The sequence below is a fragment of the Parasteatoda tepidariorum genome, chromosome 8 (genome assembly GCF_043381705.1).
Source record: "Parasteatoda tepidariorum isolate YZ-2023 chromosome 8, CAS_Ptep_4.0, whole genome shotgun sequence".
NCBI lineage: Eukaryota > Metazoa > Arthropoda > Arachnida > Araneae > Theridiidae > Parasteatoda > Parasteatoda tepidariorum.
In genome coordinates, this window is record NC_092211.1 from 41,346,817 (window position 1) to 41,366,176 (window position 19,360).

Sequence of the window (19,360 nt, forward strand, 5' to 3'; positions counted from 1 at the left end):
TTTAATTAGGATTATTTATTTGGGAGAAGAAAATTAGGTACCACACTAATCAATTAAACGCTTAGTTTTAAATTTTACAGCCAAATGTTTTAAAAGAAATTTCAAGCTTTTTTTCCTTATTTTTTAAAATAATTTTAGATACAAAATAAAAAATAACTAAGAATTTGAACAATAGCAGCAGCATTTGAACATCAGCTGCACTTTAACAACAAATAGAGAATTACTTAAAACTCTACAAAGAAAAAAAAACTAAAGATATAAACTTGAAAGAATATTATACATTTCGTTTTAAAATAGTTAATTTATATTGAGTTTTCCCAAAAGTAGTCGTGAACGAAAAATTTCTTGTTTTTATTTTCAATAAATAAATAAATTTACGTATATCATTTTTTAACTTTACAAAATAAAAGTAAACAAATTTGGGGAAAAATTGGTACTTTATTACAACGACATATTAATTAACATTTATACATTTATACGTTAAAATCTTATATGTTCGAAAAGTAGTATGCTTACTTGCTTGCCCCTTATTTCACAAACTTATTTGAATAAGATAGCTATATCTATAAGATTGCACGCTTAGACGTGTAAGGNTGATAAATTTGGATTTTTTAAAAATTTAAATTATGTTTATCAAAGGACCAATATTTTTGCTCTAATTAGATGTGTTATTCCTCTGATAAATTGAGATTCTTTTTAAAATTAAAATTACGCTCAACAGAGAACAAATTTCGTTATTCCACCAGATAGTACTTATTCCACGAAAAAGGTGTGAATTTTCTTAAAATTTAAATTATGTTTGTCAGAGGACCAATTGTTTTGCTCTAATAGACATGTTATTCCTCAGACAAATTGAGATTTTTTTAAAAATTAAAATTACGATCAACAGATAACAAATTTCGTTATTCCACCAGATAGTACTTATTCCACGAATAAGGTGAGAGTTTTTTTAAAATTTAAATTATAATTAACAGAGAAATCCTTTCTTTGTTTCAACAGACAGTCTTTATTCCTCTGATAAATCGAGAGTTTTTTAAAATTTAAATTATGATAAATGGAGAACCAATTTCTTCTTTATTTAACCAGAGATTCTTGAAAGTGAAAGTTTTTTTTTAAAATTTAAAGTGTGTTTAACGCGGAATTAATTGGTTTATTGTACACTATCTAGCCATTAATGACCGGACACCCCTTGAAAGGCAGGTGGATTCGTCCTGGCGGAATAAATACGCAACCTGTTGGGGGGGGGGAGACCATTCGCAAGCAGGCGACGGCCATACGAGCGTAAACAGTGAAAATGAGTGGACGGTTAGAGCTGAATGAGGCGGAAAAGGGCATGATCATAGGCTCCCATTGATTTGGTCATTCCATACGCGCCATCTCCGACAAGTTTCAGATAAATCGGTCAACAGTTGGTGACGTCGTGTTGAAATGGGAACGAGAGGGAGTGATAAAACCGCAGTCCCGACCCGGCAAGCCCAAAATAATGTCCGACAGGGATCGACGATCTCTTCGACGTGTAGTGAAGGCAAACCGACAAATGTCGTTGGACACTGTCGCTACCAACTTCCGGGCTGCATCTGGCAGTGTTGCCAGTGCACGTACCATTCGTCGGGAGCTGATTGCACAAGGATTCCATGGACGAGCAGCAGCACATAAGCCAAACATCTCTCCATCAAACGCCCGCCACCGATTTCAGTGTTGCAGAGCACGTCGCCAGTGGACAGTAGAGCATTTTGAAAAACGTTACGTGGAGTGATGAGTCACGCTACATGTTGTGGTACTCTGATGGACGGGTGTGGACCTGGCGAATGCCAGCAGAACGGAACCTACCGGGGTGCATTGTCCCCACTGTGAAGTTCGGCGGTGGAGGAATTATGGTGTGGTCCTGTTTCTCATGGTTTGGCCTTGAACCCTTGGTGTTAGTGCGTGAAACCCAGAACGCAGAAGGGTATAGAGACATCCTGGACAATTCGGCGCTTCCCACCCTGTGGCAACAGTTCGGTAATGGCCCGTTTGTGTTTCAACACAATAACGCTGCCATTCATAAAGCACATGCCATCACGGACTGGTTTGATGAAATGGGGGTGCTAGAACTTGACTGGCCATCCCAAAGTCCCGACATCAATCCAATTGAGCTTCTCTGGGATGAGTTGGAGCGCCGGTTGAGGGCCAGACTACAACACCCCAAAACCACCACTCAACTCTTCGCCATGTTACAGGAGGAATGGCGGGCAATACCTGCCGCCGTGTACCAACACCTAGTGGATAGCCTTCCTAGAAGTGTTAAAGCTGTGATTCGGGCGCGTAGCGGCCCTACGCCCTACTGACTTGATACTAGCACCTCATGTATCCGAAATGAGAGGTGTCCGGTCATTAATGGCCAGATAGTGTATTAGTTATATATGGATTTTTTTGATCAATCATTTTTATTTTATAAATGGTTTTAGCTAGATATTTTAGAATTTTGTTTACTTTTCATCATAAAAATTTTCTTACAGCATGAAGAACAAGTAGTCTACTGTATACCCCTATTTTTCCATCTATTACTACCGATTGAATAAGGAATCCGATAATTTCTCTAGAATCTAAGAGATTTATTTAGAAGTAGAATTTAGAAAATTTAATTAGGATTATTTATTTTGGAGAAAAAAATTAGGGACCACACTAATCAATTAAACGTTTAATTTTATATTTTACAGCCAAATGTTTTAAAAGAAATGTTGCAATTTTAAGCTTTTTTTTCTTATTTTTTAAAATGATTTTCGATACAAAATAAAAAATATCTAAGAATTTGAACAATAGCAGCAGCATTTGAACATCAGCTGCACTTTAACAACAAATAGAGAATTACTTAAAACTCTACAAAGAAAAAAAAACTAAAGATATAAACTTGAAAGAATATTATACATTTCGTTTTAAAATAGTTAATTTATATTGAGTTTTCCCAAAAGTAGTCGTGAACGAAAAATTTCTTGTTTTTATTTTCAATAAATAAATAAATTTACGTATATCATTTTTTAACTTTACAAAATAAAAGTAAACAAATTTGGGGAAAAATTGGTACTTTATTACAACGACATATTAATTAACATTTATACATTTATACGTTAAAATCTTATATGTTCGAAAAGTAGTATGCTTACTTGCTTGCCCCTTATTTCACAAACTTATTTGAATAAGATAGCTATATCTATAAGATTGCACGCTTAGACGTGTAAGGCATGAGATATCAACACCTGGAAAATTTAGAATTCTAAAAAAAAATAAATAAAAATAAATAAATCTGATTTAAGTGCAGAGATTTAATGTGAAAGTGGCGCCTGAAATTATCTTCCGTAAACACTCAATAATCAATACATTGTACTTCTTTTCTTTTTATTAAAACTATATGTGTTTTAATAAGGTAAAAAATTTCTAATCAACTTGCGGTATGAAGTACCGGCACTTAGAGCGCATCATCTACAATATCCATTTTACCGTCATATCCATTTTTTAAGTAAAATATTACACTGTCAATTTTACAGAAATATAATTATTTAATTAGAATTATTCCGTAATTTTACGGTATTTATTACAGTAAAAATTACGGTGTGTTAGATTCTGTTACTTAACATGTTTCGGTAAAAATGCATTTTACAATAAAAGTAACAATTGAGTAATACAGTACCATATCCTGAGGGCAGGTGCTTTTTACCGTAATTTGATCCGGAATTTTTTTCAATGTTCGTTTTTATTTCATAGTTTCCAACACAAGAGTTTGCTTGAATTTACTAAAATAATATAAAAATTTTAATATCACCTATTTTTCAAGTGGAAAAGATTTCGTTTTTGGCACAGTGAAAAAGAAAATCGTAAGGAGCATCAATTTTGAAAGATGTAGTGGAGTTTTCAAGTGGTGATAGAAGTTTATTACAAATGTGATGCACTCTTACGTTTTTCGTATGAAAAAAAAAGATCTTCTTTTTAATGCAATTTGAAGAACTTTGCTTTCATTAAACATATTTAATTTATTATTTTCTTTTTTTTTAGATATTTTTCAGAAAAGTTTCTTGTAGATATTTTTTTGATATAGATTTCTTTAGATAAAAGTCCTCCACGGAGGAGAATTTCTTCCAATACTTGATTCAGGAATTCCCTTGTCTTCTAGATTGGGCTCGAAATTACAAGGCTACTGAGATGAACATAGTAGTCGTAAACCCTAAACTGGCTCGGTTGTTGAATGACGGTTATAAAATAATTAACTTAATAACACCAAATAATGAGTACATTTAAAAAAAAAGTAGCAATTCTTTTAAAATACATGGTTTAGAAAATATCCCAAACAAATGCTCATTAATTAATCTAAATGTTGCGTTTTAATCATCCGCTTCAGAAAGCAAGAAATTTTAAAAGTTATGAGAAAGACTGGGCAAGATACACTATAGTTTGCACAGAGAAAGTACGTTTGCGTGTCTGAGTTTGTTACCTAAAATATCGTCTACTCTAGTTAGTTAGCATATTTAAGGAAAAGCCCTAAAAAAAACTAAGATTGAGTCACAGTACGTGAAAATCCGATCATTAAATCAAAAGTTATTCAAGATGCTCCCTTTTTTTATTATTTTGTGCACTTTATATCTAGAACTTACCTTATAAATTTTCTTTTAATTTTTAATATTTAATAATTAGCACACAGTGTTTTGTTTCCGTTTTGCAATTGCTTATTTATAGCATCATGTATTAATTTAATTACCTTGGTAGATAAAAGTCTTCTATTAACCCTTTGCACAGTTAGAAATTTCTCGAAAAAAATACTAAAATAAAAATTTATTTCATTGTTATTTCACATATTCAAGCAAAACAGAAATAAGATGGTATTCAAACGGTGAATGTGGCGTTGAAAAGTGTTAAACGTGAGAAAAACTGCTTTCACTTAATGCGGTTAAACAACCAAAATTTTACTGCATCAACTCGGCGACCCTTATAAAGTCACTCACTTCTTTGCAGCTGCATCTTATTGCCGAGGGGCTAGTCTGTCAATTTTATGACTGATAGAACCAAGGTTCGAGTCCCAGCGTTAACACCACAATATTTTCTGCATTCCCTTCAACACATGAAGAGTTCCCTGTGACCTGCACTCCAAAATTTGTAAACCTGGTCTATTAGAATTCAATATTCTCATTAATGAATAGATGGCAGCTCTATAAAGCTGCTTAACACAAAAAATCAAGTATTTCCCGTCTCTTACGAAAGGTGAAACAACCAAATGAGCTAAATAAACCTCATTCAACGGTTCATTTGATAAAACCCAACTCAACCACAACCTAACTCCGATGCTCACTGCTTAGACAAAACCCTAGTTCCAACGTCCAATAAAATTTATTTTTTGCGGTTTTGAAATCTTGCTATTGTAAATGGTTAAAAAACCGCATAGTTTCGTATTCCTTTTTTTTAACCATGCTAGTTGTAATTCTGTTTTTTCCCATGTAGTTTCAAAACCGTAAAGGTAAAAAATATTCTTTACAGTAAACTTCACGGTTAAATGGATGGCCAGACTGCTGCCGATTAGTTCACCGTGATTTTAGAATTAATATTTTTGCAGTGTGAGAGTTAACCTCACCTTTTCCCGAACTTGCTGGCTTAGTGTTAAAAAACCGGTTTTTTCAACGGTTTTTAATGAAAAAATAGTGTATTGCAGGAAAAATTTAGTGCAATTTTTATCCAGGCGCTTTAAGCTTGGAGGATATCAAATATACTACACATTATCAAGGACTTTACATAAAAATTGTTGACGCTATAAAAATTTGCCATTTTTGGAGCATTTCTAATTTCAAAAATTCTGATATTTTGAAAAAGTGACAAAAAAAGCAAGTCATTCAGGAGGATGTTTTTTTTAATCATTGTGTTAATGCAGATATCATGCTGGCTTAGTGTTAAAAAACCGGGTTTTCCAGCGGTTTTTAATGAAAAAATAGTGTATTGCAGGAAAAGATTAGTACAATTTTCATCCAGGCGCTTTATGCTTGGAGGACATCAAATATACTACACATTAAGGACTTTATATAAAAATTGTTGACGCTATAAAAATTTGTCTTTTTTGAAGTATTTCTAATTTTAAAAACTCTGATATTTTGAAAAAAGTGACAAAAAAAGCAAGTCATCGAGGAGGATGTTTCTTTTATCAATGTGTTAATGCAGATGTCATATTCTCATCATAGCCTTACACGATGTTCCGATACGTTTTAATTCAAGATTTAGATAATTACAGGTGTTGATATGAGGAGATTTGTGCGTCCAAAGGTACAATCTCTCTCGCATAAATACCCACTCCGATTCATTCTCTATTCACATTTGAGGAATTACTGGCAAACTAGTAAGTACTATTTCCTCTTGCCCATTAGCATAGATGAAAAATTGAAACATAAAAAGAACTACTATTGTTTTCAGAAATAATTTTAAATTTATAGCAGATTTGTCCTTAAATGTTTAAGAAAAAATAAGTTTATAATATTTTAGGTAATGATTGCCAATCAAGTACCCTTTCTTTATTATGAATGAAACTTAATAATGATTTCACATGATTGTTAACCTTTTGACGTAGATGGGACACCCGTGTCCCTTTTATATATTTTTTTATTATATAATTTTATTATATAATTTTACTTATATAATTTTATTATTATATAATTTTAAATTTATAACAGATTTGTTTTCAAATGTTTAAGGAAAAATAAGTTTATAATATTTTAGGTAATGATTACCAATCAAGTACCGTTTCTTTATTAGAAATGAGACTTAATAATGATTTTATACGATTATGAACTTTCTGACGTAGCTGGGACACCCGTGTCCCTCTTATGTATTTTTTATTACTATATAATTTTATTATATAATTTTTCTTATATAATTTTCTTATTATGTAATTTTAAATTTATAACGGATTTGTTTTCAAATGTTTAAGGAAAAATAAGTTTATAATATTTTAGGCAATGATTGCCAATCAAGTACCCTTTCTTTATTATGAATGAAACTCAATAATGATTCTACATGATTATTAATCTTTTGACGTAGATGGGACACCGTGTCCCTCCTATATATTTTTTTCTGCCCCCTCTAATTACAAGCAAAAATTATTTAGGTGTTTTTTAATTCTTGAAAACAGTCTAATAGTTACTAAAAATCTGTTAGATTATGGGAATTATATTTGCATTAAAATATAAAATTAAAAAAAAGTAGTTCGAAATTTTTTTCCCATTCATATTCAAAAGTTTTCAATTATTGATTTTGTAAATTAAAGAAACTTCAATGACGAATAACTGTTTAGTTCGAAATAGCTGCAAATAAGTGAAAATTTGAAAAATTATTGTTTGGAAGTGAACCATGTTTGGAAAATTTTAACTTCAACGCAACAAGGGTGTCCANGACACCCGATTCCCTCTTATATATTTTTTTTGTTACATAATTTTATTATATAATTTTACTTATATAATTCTATTATTATATAATTTTAAATTTATAACAGATTTGTTTTCAAATGTTTAAGAAAAAATAAGTTTATAATATTTTAGGCATGATTGCCAATCAAGTACCCTTTCTTTATTACGAATGAAACTTAATAATGATTTTATACGATTAGTAACTTTTTGATGTAGATGGGATACCCGACTCCCTCTTATATATATTTTTTTTGTTACATAATTTTATTATATAATTTTACTTATATAATTCTATTATTATATAATTTTAAATTTATAACAGATTTGTTTTCAAATGTTTAAGAAAAAATAAGTTTATAATATTTTAGGCATGATTGCCAATCAAGTACCCTTTCTTTATTACGAATGAAACTTAATAATGATTTTATACGATTAGTAACTTTTTGATGTAGATGGGATACCCGACTCCCTCTTATATATATTTTTTTTGTTACATAATTTTATTATATAATTTTACTTATATAATTCTATTATTATATAATTTTAAATTTATAACAGATTTGTTTTCAAATGTTTAAGAAAAAATAAGTTTATAATATTTTAGGCATGATTGCCAATCAAGTACCCTTTCTTTATTACGAATGAAACTTAATAATGATTTTATACGATTAGTAACTTTTTGATGTAGATGGGATACCCGACTCCCTCTTATATATATTTTTTTTGTTACATAATTTTATTATATAATTTTACTTATATAATTCTATTATTATATAATTTTAAATTTATAACAGATTTGTTTTCAAATGTTTAAGAAAAAATAAGTTTATAATATTTTAGGCATGATTGCCAATCAAGTACCCTTTCTTTATTACGAATGAAACTTAATAATGATTTTATACGATTAGTAACTTTTTGATGTAGATGGGATACCCGACTCCCTCTTATATATATTTTTTTTGTTACATAATTTTATTATATAATTTTACTTATATAATTCTATTATTATATAATTTTAAATTTATAACAGATTTGTTTTTAAATGTTTAAGAAAAAATAAGTTTATAGAATTTTAGGTAATGATTACCAATCAAGTACCCTTTCTTTATTACAAATGAAACTTAATAATGATTGTATACGATTATTAACTTTTTGACGTAGACGGGACACCCGTGTCCCTCTTATATATTTTTTTCTGCCCCTCTAATTACAAGCAAAAATTATTTTGGTGTTTTTTAATTCTTGAAAACAGTCTAATAGTTACTAAAAATCTGTTAGATTATGGGAATTATATTTGCATTAAAATATAAAATTAAAAAAAAGTAGTTCGAAATTTTTTTCCCATTCATATCCAAAAGTTTTCAATTATTGATTTTGTAAGTTAAAGAAACTTCAATGACGAATAACTGTTTCTCTTAGCTCTAAATAGCTACAAATAAGTGAAAATTTGAAAAATTATTATTTGGAAGCAAACCATGTTTGGAAGATTTCATTTTTAACATGACGAAAGAAACCATTGTTTCATGCTGTATTTAATGTATTAAAATGCTAAATATAATATTCTTCACTTATTTTGACTGAAATTAATACAAAATAAAGAAAAAGCATGAAAATTATGTCTAATAAAAGTTCTGCGACAAAGAAATAAGATTATTATAAATTTTTTAAACAATAACAATTAATTTTTTCAATAATTAATTGTTTGGAAGAATTATTGTTTGGAAAAATTATTGTTTGGAAGTGAACCATGTTTGGAGGATTTCACTTGTTAAAAGTGAAATCTTCCAAACATGGTTCCAAACAGGTTAACTGAGAAAAGAAACCATTGTTTCATGCTGTATTTAATGTATTAAAATGCTAAATATAATATTCTGAACTTAATTTGACTAAAATTGAAACAAAATAAAGAAAAAGTGTGAAAAATATGTTTAATGAAAGTTCTGCGCCAAGGAAATAAAATTATTATTGATATTTTAAATAGAAACAATAAATTTTTTCAATAACTGTAAAGGCTAATCATAAGTTAATTTACCTAAAAGAATATACCAGGAAATAGCTTATTGAAATTTTTTTAAAATTATATTTCGAAGATTATCGTTAATCTTAAATGTATATTTCCTTTCATAATAATAAAAAATACAATATGATTATTGGATAATATTTTTCATAATTGAAGAAATATAATAATTTATAAAAGAAAAAAAAAACACGCATACATGCAAAAAGCATCCTAAATACATCATAGGCACTTTTTTATGGTCTATATATAATTTTCTATGTTGTTCTAGTAAAGAGAAAACAATATTCAGAAACTTTTCAGCATTGTTAATTTTGTGGTAAATTAAGCATTTGTGCAAATTATGGTATTTGATAGTATTGTAATATTTATCTTAAATGGCTGTATTGGTTTTTAAGATACGTAACGGTACGTCCCCATTGCAAATATTTTTTTTTTTCATTCAGTAATATCGAGTTAAATCAAAACATTGTCGTTGTGTTCCTATTTCCACACTGACAAAAAACTTAAAAACAACGTTTCGGATAATTCAACGTCAATGAAGCGAAATTTCTTTTCTCATTTAAATATATGATAAAAGGATATGAATTTCCATTAGTCTGTTAGACTAATGGAAGCTAATAATAAGTTTCTAGCAATAACTAGCTAATAATAAGCTCTTACAAAAATATACAGAATATTTGGTTATAAATTTTATTTGCTCTCTTCTCTTAATTTTATATATTCCAATGGAAGGTGAAAAAAAATCGAGCATACATTTCATTTATTCGTTCTTTTAATTAACGTTTGTGTAAAATAAATAAAAATTTTTAACAAAATAATTTTTTAAAAAAAACTCTGTTTGGCAAATGTTAATCATAATGTAATTGTTTAGTTTTTGTACTCATAAAACTATCTTCTATTTAATGAATTTCGTCAAGAAATTTAGTTGGAATAAATTTTTATAGATGACTAGAGAGATTTCCATTAGTCTGTTAGACAAATAAATAGCTATTAATAAGCTCTTTTGACCATCTACTAAGTGGTTTTACAAAAATATACAAAATATTTGGTTATAAATTTGATTTGTTCTCTGCTCTTAATTTTATATATTCGAATGGAAGGTGAAAAAAAATCTAGTATACATTTCATTTATTCGTTCTTTTTATTTAACGTTTGTGTAAAATAAAATTTTTTTTTTAACAAAATAAAATTTTTTTTAAAAACTCTGTTTGACAAATGTTAATTATAATGTAATTGTCTAGTTTTTGTGCTCGTAAAACTATCTTCTGTTTAATGAATTTCGCCAAAAAATTTACTTGGAATAAAATTTCATAGATGACTGGAGAGATTTCCATTAGTCTGTTAGACAAATAAATAGCTATTAATAACTTTTGACCATCTATTAAGTGGTTTTAGAAAAATATACAGAATATTTGGTTATAAATTTGATTTGTTCTTTATTCTTAATTTTATATACTCCAATGGAAGGTGAAAAACAATCTAGTATACATTTCGTTTATTCGTTCTTTTTACTTAACGTTTGTGTAAAATAAATAAAATTTTTTAACTAAATAATTTTTTTAAAAAAACTCTGTTTGACAAATGTTAATTATAATATAATTGTTTAGTTCTTGTACTAGTAAAACTATCTTCTGTTTAATGAATTTGGTCAAAAAATTTCATTTGGAATAAATTTTTATAGATGACTAGAGAGATTTAAAGGAATATTTCATACTTCATAGGCAAATTACAGATCTTGAAAAATTTTAGTACTTATGTAATTATAAAAACATAATTAACTGGTATTAGGAATCTCTAAAATAATGGAAACTTTTTGAAACTGAGTTATTTTATTTCATGTCAACTTGATAATTACAACAACTTACTACTACATTCTATTTGTAATCGTTTGCAATTTAGGATTGAATTCTGAAATTTATTTACTATTTTGAGGGTTATATGCTTTTGTAGAAACATTTTATCTATCGTTTCATACTTTTAAAATGTATTTTTACAAAAAAATGTTTGTTAAACTAAAAATGTTTCTGATTTTGCAACAAAAAATGTCAAAATAATTTCTCAAAAATTAAATCTTCTAGAGTAATACAAATGTTTATCGCAGATTTTTCTCGAATCAAAATTTTTAGAATACGTGCCACCTTTTAAATTAATGCAAAAAAAATTAACTATTTACATTTAAATGGGATACTAAAACTTTCAACAGCTGAATTTATCTACTTCAATTTATCTTGCAATTAACAACAAAAATTAATGATTTAAGTGAATTTATCAGTTTTATACTATAATTAACAACAAAAATTAACGGTCGAACTAAATTTATCAACTTTGATTCATCTTATAATTAACAACAGCTATCGAAATAAATTTATATACTTTGATTTCTCTGGGAATTAACAACAAAAATTAACGATCAGGTCAAACATGCTATTTTTCCAATCACCTGATTGGGTAGTGTGTCGAAATTTGAATAATGTTTGGCAAAAATAAGTTACATTGAATTATGAAAAATATTAAAAGTATTAAATATTTCTTTTTTGACACTTAAACAGACGAATATTTCTCATAAATTACCAGTGTAATTTCAGCTTATTTTATGCGTTTATAAATATCAACAATAGTAAAACTATTTTGTGTTTTCATTAACTAATTGCGACATAATAATAAAGTTACTTGGTAAAAAAAAAGCTTTTCGGTATTTTTGGTATTGAATTTCGAATAAGAAATGATATTATGACAAATAAATAAAAATATTTAAAATCAAATATTTTTTCAATTGCTTTTCATTTTGATAATTATTTTCATATTTTTGTGTTTATTAATTGGTTTCTGTCTTTTTTTCAGCGCCATGAAGTTTCTCGCGTTGCTTTTCCTCGCGGGCTTAGCCCTAGCAGCCGCTGTACCAGTTCCAACTCACAATGGTAAATAGTCATACTGTTAAAAAAAAATAATAATGCTTACAAAATAAATTTCATTTGTTAGATTCAGAAATTATATTTTAGTTTAGAACTATTTATAATATTGAATTTTTTAAGAAAGAATCATGAGTTCCATTTTAAGTGAAGCTTTACAAAAAGGAAATATTTTACGAAATTTTTTTCTATTATTTTTCAAAGTATGACATTCTAATATGTTTTTAAATTATAAAAAAATAAACAGAAAGTTAAATTTAAAAACTGTTTTAAAATTAATTATATTAAAAATATGTTAATATTTTAAAAACTGACTTTGGATAATTGTTTTACAGTTGTTGCCTACAGTTCTAACTCACAATGGTGAATAGTCGTACTGTTAATATTGTTAAAAATAAATGATAATGTTTACAAAATAAATTTTAGTTATTAGATTCAAAAATTCTATTTTAGTTTAGGACTATTTATAACATTGAATTTTTAAAAAAAATTATGAGTTGTATTTTAAGTGAAACTTTACAAAAAGGATGTATTTTATAAATTTTTTTAAAATTATTTTTGAAAGTACTATGACATTCTAATATGTTTTTAAATTATAAAAAAATAAACAGAAAGTTGTTGTTGTTGACGTATGCCATTAAGGCAGAGGGGATGCGATTGTTCTTGTTTTCCAGTGGCGCCATCTATGGCCAAGAATTAACAGAAAGTTAAATTTAGAAACTGCTTTAAAATTAATTATATAAAAATATGTTAATATATTAAAAACTGACTTTGGATAATTGTTTTACAGCTGTTGCCTACAGTGAACTTGAAGATTTCCTTGAAAGCATCAGCTACGAAGCTGAGTAAGTTTATAATATTACTGTGAATAATATAAGGTTCAATAAAATAAATATAAGTTTAAACAATGGAAAATGAGTAAAATAAATGAATTTTAATTGAAATGAATAAATCTGAAAATTATATGAATGAATAAATTTGTTTAAATAAAAATGAATTATTAAATGAGTAATAAATCAGTTTAAATACAAATGAATAAAGGTAAAAGTCTAATTAAAATGAATGGATGAATGAAAAATAAAATCTTTTAATTTTAAATAAGTTAGTTAAGATGAATGAATAAAAGAGTAATAAGTGAGTTTAATTTGAAATGAATGAATGATTTTAATTGAATATGAATAAAGAAATTTAATTTAAAGTGAATAAATTCAAAACGAATCAATAAATGAGGAATAAATCAGTTTAATTAAAAGTGAATGAATAAATTACTCATAAATCAAAATTGATCTTAAAAGATAATGAATAATAAATTGATATAAATTGAAATGAATGAGTTTAAATTCGAGGGAATGCGTTTAAATTATAATGAATGAGTTTAAATTAAAATAAATTAATTATTGATCAAATGAATAAGGGATTTTAAACTGAAATGAATAAATGAGTTTAATAGGAGCTTAAAATGCAATGAGTATGAGTTAAACTAAAATAACATAGTAATTTACTATGGCAAAAGCCATTAATTCCAAAACAATGATGTTATTGGTTTTTAAAAAAAAAAGTGATTTATTTTGTGTTTTCTTTATTAGTGAAGACCCTAAAACTGAACTAGGAAAAAAATTGAGGGAACACTTTGATGAAATTTTGGAAAAATTGAAGGAAGCTCTTGAAAATGGAAAGACTGTCAAGGAAGACACAATTGAAAAGGTAAATTTCGTATGATTATGCTTACAAAAGGGCTGATAATGATTTTGACTGTTGCGATTGATAAAAATGTTAAAAGAAAAGATATATCTTCTATGTTTCTATAACACAATTATATAGTTAATATACAGTGTGGATATTCCAACGTAATGAAATTAAAAATTGGTTTCGTCTATATTTGATGAGTTAAAGTTTTTTTTTAAACAACACATGTGTTTTGAAAACGCAGCTTTTTGATGTGTTTGATTGTTTATTCAGAACTCAAAAGCTTTATTAGGATAAATTTTAATAGAATAGTTCCATAGGAATAATAATTGTTTGCCTAAATTTGGTAAAAAAAATTCTCAAATGATATTTAAATGCCACTATATATATTTTTTAAAAAGTAATGCTCTAAACTGGAAGATAGAACTTATATATTTGAATTTACTTAAAGAAAGTTCTAGAAGTTTTTTTAATTTGTTTACGCAGTTGTAAGAAATCTATGAAAAACTGTAAGAATTCTAAAAAGAAAAAACACATTTTTTTTTTAACAGCTGAAAGAGATCCGCCAAAAGTTGAAAGACTTGGGTGTCGACCTCAGCAAGCACGCCAAAGAGCTTCTTGATAAACTCAAGGACAAAGTCAAAGACTACTGGCAAAAGATTTTGGACAAACTAAAGGACAAAGCTTCCTACGCTGAGTAAGTAGTAATCATTTATAAAAGAATTTTGTTGGAGTTTGTTGAAATACTGTTGACAAATTCAAATGTAGCAAGACTTTATTACTGTTTATTTAAACAATTCGAAACATATGTTTCTCACTTTTTCGGAGGATATATCAGGTATATTTCGACCGACACAATACAGCAACTAATTTGGACAGTACTATATTTAATAAATGCAATTATCAGATTAGATTTTAATAATTTTCTCAAAGCACATAATAATCTTCACAAAATTTGGCTGCGTAAGCCTATATTCTGAGTAAGTGATAAACTATTTCATTGAAATGTCATGTTAAAAATCTCATATAATTCATAACTGAAACTTTTTAACCCTATATGGATATTCACGCAAGTGTTTAATCACTAGGCCTTTTTGACATACTTAGATTACTTCAAAATTTAAGGCTTTTTTGTGACAATTTCAAGCGTTTAATTTTCTTCATAAAACTATTAATTTCATGTAACTCAATTTAACATTCTATAAGAGTTTTAAAATATTAAAAACTCTTGTGATTATATTTTAACAAACGATGAAAATACGTTTCATTATTTCAGTATACGGACGTCTGTAATCAGTTACAAGTCATCGGCATATAAGTGTCGTTTAAAACATTGGGTTTTTAATTATACAAATATTTAATTATTGATTCTTAATTATACAAATTTTCTTTTCCAGCGATGAAGGTAGTGATTTGCAAAAACGATTTCAGGAACTCTTGGAGCAACTCAAGGAAGCTTGGGAGAACCGAAAAACCATCGCAGCCAACGTCATGACCAAAGTAAGTTCACCTTTCATTGTAAATTATTTGACACCAGATTTAAAATTATGCATGTTCTACCATATTTATCAAAAATGTACCACTTTTACCTAGTTGAAGGACCTCTACCAGGAAATGAAGGAGAAATCTATTCCCCTGGGAGATAAAGCCAAAGAACTCCTCGAACAATTGAAGGAGAAGGCAGGAGGTTTCTGGAAAAGAATTTTGGACAAATTTGGTGGAAGCAAGCGATCTGTTGAGGATTTCGATGACTTTGAACTTCTTTTTGCCGAAGAGTAAGCTATTGCGTCCTTATTCTTTTAAAATATTGCCTTTAAAGGAAAATTAAGGTAAAAATGATAAGCTAGAATTATGAAAAACAATATGAGTACGAATACGTAAAATTTACGAAGTAAAGTACTTAGTAGGAAATTGTGTTTAGTTAGGGAATAGTGTCTGTTAGTGATATAAGGCGTTAAACATAAAGAAATCGTAAAAATAAAAAAAGCAATTTTTCGCCTATAAATTTAGAAGAACAAGTGTCGAAGAACAAGTTAATATGTTCCTAACAAGAGAATTGGGTGTTGTAAAATTGAATGCAATACTACCTGATGGAAATTCCCCAATAGTAATCGTACAAATTAACTTGTTATTTAAAAATAATTAAATATTTTTACTAAGAAGTTCACATAATGCACTTAAATTATTAAAGTACGAATGCCATTGGTATTACAAAAGCATGGTGAAGAACTCGACAGAAAAAATATTGACACTTTTTGTTATCTTATGTATGAACACCATTATTTCTGTTCATATTTTAGAAATGTAATTGCTTAGTTAATTTTATATGATGATAAGAGATCTAAAGAAAATAAAAATAAAAGTCAAAAGATTAACCGTTGTTGTAATGCTTTAAAAGTTGCTATTTATTTTTACACAAAAAACGGTTATGCGAATTTGATTTTAATGAAAGGCTGCATTAATTTACTCATTGTAGGCTTTTAAAATTCATTCCATGTTTAATAGCATGCAGCAATAAAAATATTATAAAAATTAAATAAAAATTAATTAAATAAAAAAGAAATATTTTTAATTTGCATATTAAAAATGCTCAAACTTCCACGTTTAGAAACATTTTATAACAAGGAATAAATTTACTTCATCAACCTTTTAATTTTTATAAATATTATTTTATAAATAAATTTCTGTTGTTTCATTGAGTTTTAAAGCGTATTATTTCAATTTCCCTAAATTTTCATCTTAGTATAACATGCCGTTATACTAAGATCTCCACTTAAACATATTGTTCTATAACTGTGGATGATTAGTTTTTATAAGATATTTTATAACATTATAGAAATTAGTCGGAGAGAGATCCAGACCCGATAAAAAAAATAGAGGTTCTTAAATTTAAATGCTGTTTTACAATTTAAAGTAAAATAGGTTTGGTTTTAATATTGCAGTGGGTTTTGCTTTTTAGCAGTGAATTGGCTAGAAGCCTGCAAGACAGGTTTCAAGAACTTTTAGAAAAATTTAAATTTGCTTGGATGAATCGAGAAACTATGGTTACCAACATCTACCACAAAGTAAACAATTATTTTAAAACTAACATAGTCTTTAATTAGTCTACGCATAATGCATTTTTGCATTATGCATCGTGCATCCTCCAATTTTAAAATTGCATGCTTTTTATAGTTGAGCGAAATCTATCAGAAAATGAAGGAAAAATCCATACCTTTGAGTGAAAAATCCAAACAATTTATTGAGAAGCTGAAGAGGAAGTATGGAGGTCTTCTAAAGTTTTTAGACATATTTGGTGGAAGAAAAAGATCTATTAAGGATTGTGACCTCTTTTTTACAGAAGAGTATGCTATTGCAATCCTTTGTTCTAGAAATATTGAAATTGAATATCTGACTTCTTTGCAAGCTGAATAATTATTCATTTAGTGAAAAGGAAATAGAATGAAGATATAACATACATTACAATGTTATGAAAGTCATATATTGCAATAATGAAACGCCGATACGATTCACGAAAAAGATGGATTAACAGTAATCTTTTTTTTCCTCGTAACTTATTAAACATATCAAAAATGTTTGCCCTTTTTTAAAATTTATTTAACTGAGACAAATATTTTATAATCTAGTCAGGTATCGAATTTCCGCATAACAAAAATGTGATTTATTGTTTTTTTCCCAGTTTGTATTAATACTACTATAAGAGTAAAATAGAGACTTTTATGTTTCGATCTAGTGTATTCTTAAATGGCTAACTTTGTCTTTCCTCTGAGAAACTGCAAACTTTTAATTTAAAATTTTAGTTTTTTCTTTTAAGATTTAACTTTTTGTCACTTTCAGGAAAATTTACATAGTGAAAAATTCCGGATCAAAGTTCCATATTATAGTTTCAGAAGAGCGATAATATGGAACTTAACACCATATTAAAGTTACAGAGAGTTTGAACGATACTGTGGCTCAATACGTACCAATTTTTTTAACTGCGCAGAATTGTAATCAAGAATTTTTTAAAATTTAAAAAATTGACTTTTGAAATTATAACTTAGAATCGAAACAATTATATCAGAAATTTGGCCTTTAAACATTAATTAAAAGCTTTAAAAAAATTGGAAAACTACAAGTAAGGTAACCATCTACACATTTTATAGACATGGATTTGTTAGGCATGTATTAAAGACATAGATTTGCATAGGTGCTCCAGTTGGTGGTTACCGGAAATTGAAAATCCAACCCTCCTTAAAAAATATGAAATGAACTAAATTTTCAGTTATTCATCAAAAAAGTGTTTCTTTGAGCAAGGAATTACCTTAAATATGTAAATTGTTCTTTTTTTCATAATTAAATTTTTTAATATTTATTTTAGTGACGTCAAGGAAGATTTGAAGAAGAAGCTTAAAGAGAGATTTGATGAAATCTTGGAGAAAGTGAAGGAAGCTCTTGAAAATGGCAAAGGACTTCGTGAAGATACCCTCAAAAAAGTAAGTTACAAAAACTCATTATTAAAACACATGGGATTTTTAAACTATTTTTAATTAATTTAAATAATTTAATAGATTTTTTTTAATTCATTTAAATAATTATTACAGTTGAAGGAAATCCGAGAAAAACTAAAGGACTTGAAGGTTGACCTTGGCGACAAAGCCAAAGAGCTCATTGAAAAACTGAAGGAAAAAGCCAAGGACTACTGGCAAAAGATCTTGGACAGACTTGGATTGAAAGACTCAGTTTCTTACGCAGAGTAACTATCTTTCGCATGCTCTCGAAAATAATTTATTTTTCAAATTAAGTCGAAATAATTAAGGCGCTTTTTCAGTACTTTTTGATTAGAGTATTGATTAAACCTTTTCGGTTGTGTTTTGTTGATATTCAATAAGAATTAGAAACTGAGAACTGCCATACAATCGCAAATGGTTATTAGTTATGAATTGATAAAACTTGAGTTTTGTCAAATTGGACTACAGGAATTAAAAAAAATTAAATAATTTCAATAATATCTTTGTATATTTTAATCAAAGCAGCATTCAGGTTTTGTAGAAATAATAGTAAAACCGAAATAAAATCTTACAAAATTATGTTTCTAGATTTTAACAAAATTATGTTTTAACGGTCTAAGTTAATTTATCTATTTCAGGGACCCCAAAACTGAACTTGGAAAGAAATTGAGAGAACACTTCGATGAAATTTTGGAAAAAGTAAAGGAAGCAATTGATAATGGAAAGGTCGTCAAGGAAGACATGATCGAAAAGGTACAGAGATTGGAATGTTTAGATGATTTTTAAATTCTCTCTTTCCGACAGTAATTATTTTCCAAATTAAAATAATTCAAAAATTTTTTT

The 19,360-nt window shown here is 27.5% G+C and overlaps 1 protein-coding gene across 1 annotated transcript in view; it reads left to right on the plus strand.

The window, feature by feature from the left end:
- The window catches only part of LOC107455703 (golgin subfamily A member 4), a 134,916-nt gene that overhangs the window by 35,664 nt on the left and 79,892 nt on the right, over window positions 1–19,360 (plus strand). Inside the window, exons 24-30 of the mRNA XM_071183880.1 lie at window positions 13,928–14,045; window positions 14,579–14,724; window positions 15,425–15,527; window positions 15,621–15,802; window positions 18,388–18,502; window positions 18,611–18,762; window positions 19,156–19,270. Coding sequence (XP_071039981.1) covers window positions 13,928–14,045; window positions 14,579–14,724; window positions 15,425–15,527; window positions 15,621–15,802; window positions 18,388–18,502; window positions 18,611–18,762; window positions 19,156–19,270 — 931 coding nt within the window. The remainder of the gene's footprint in view (window positions 1–13,927; window positions 14,046–14,578; window positions 14,725–15,424; window positions 15,528–15,620; window positions 15,803–18,387; window positions 18,503–18,610; window positions 18,763–19,155; window positions 19,271–19,360) is intronic.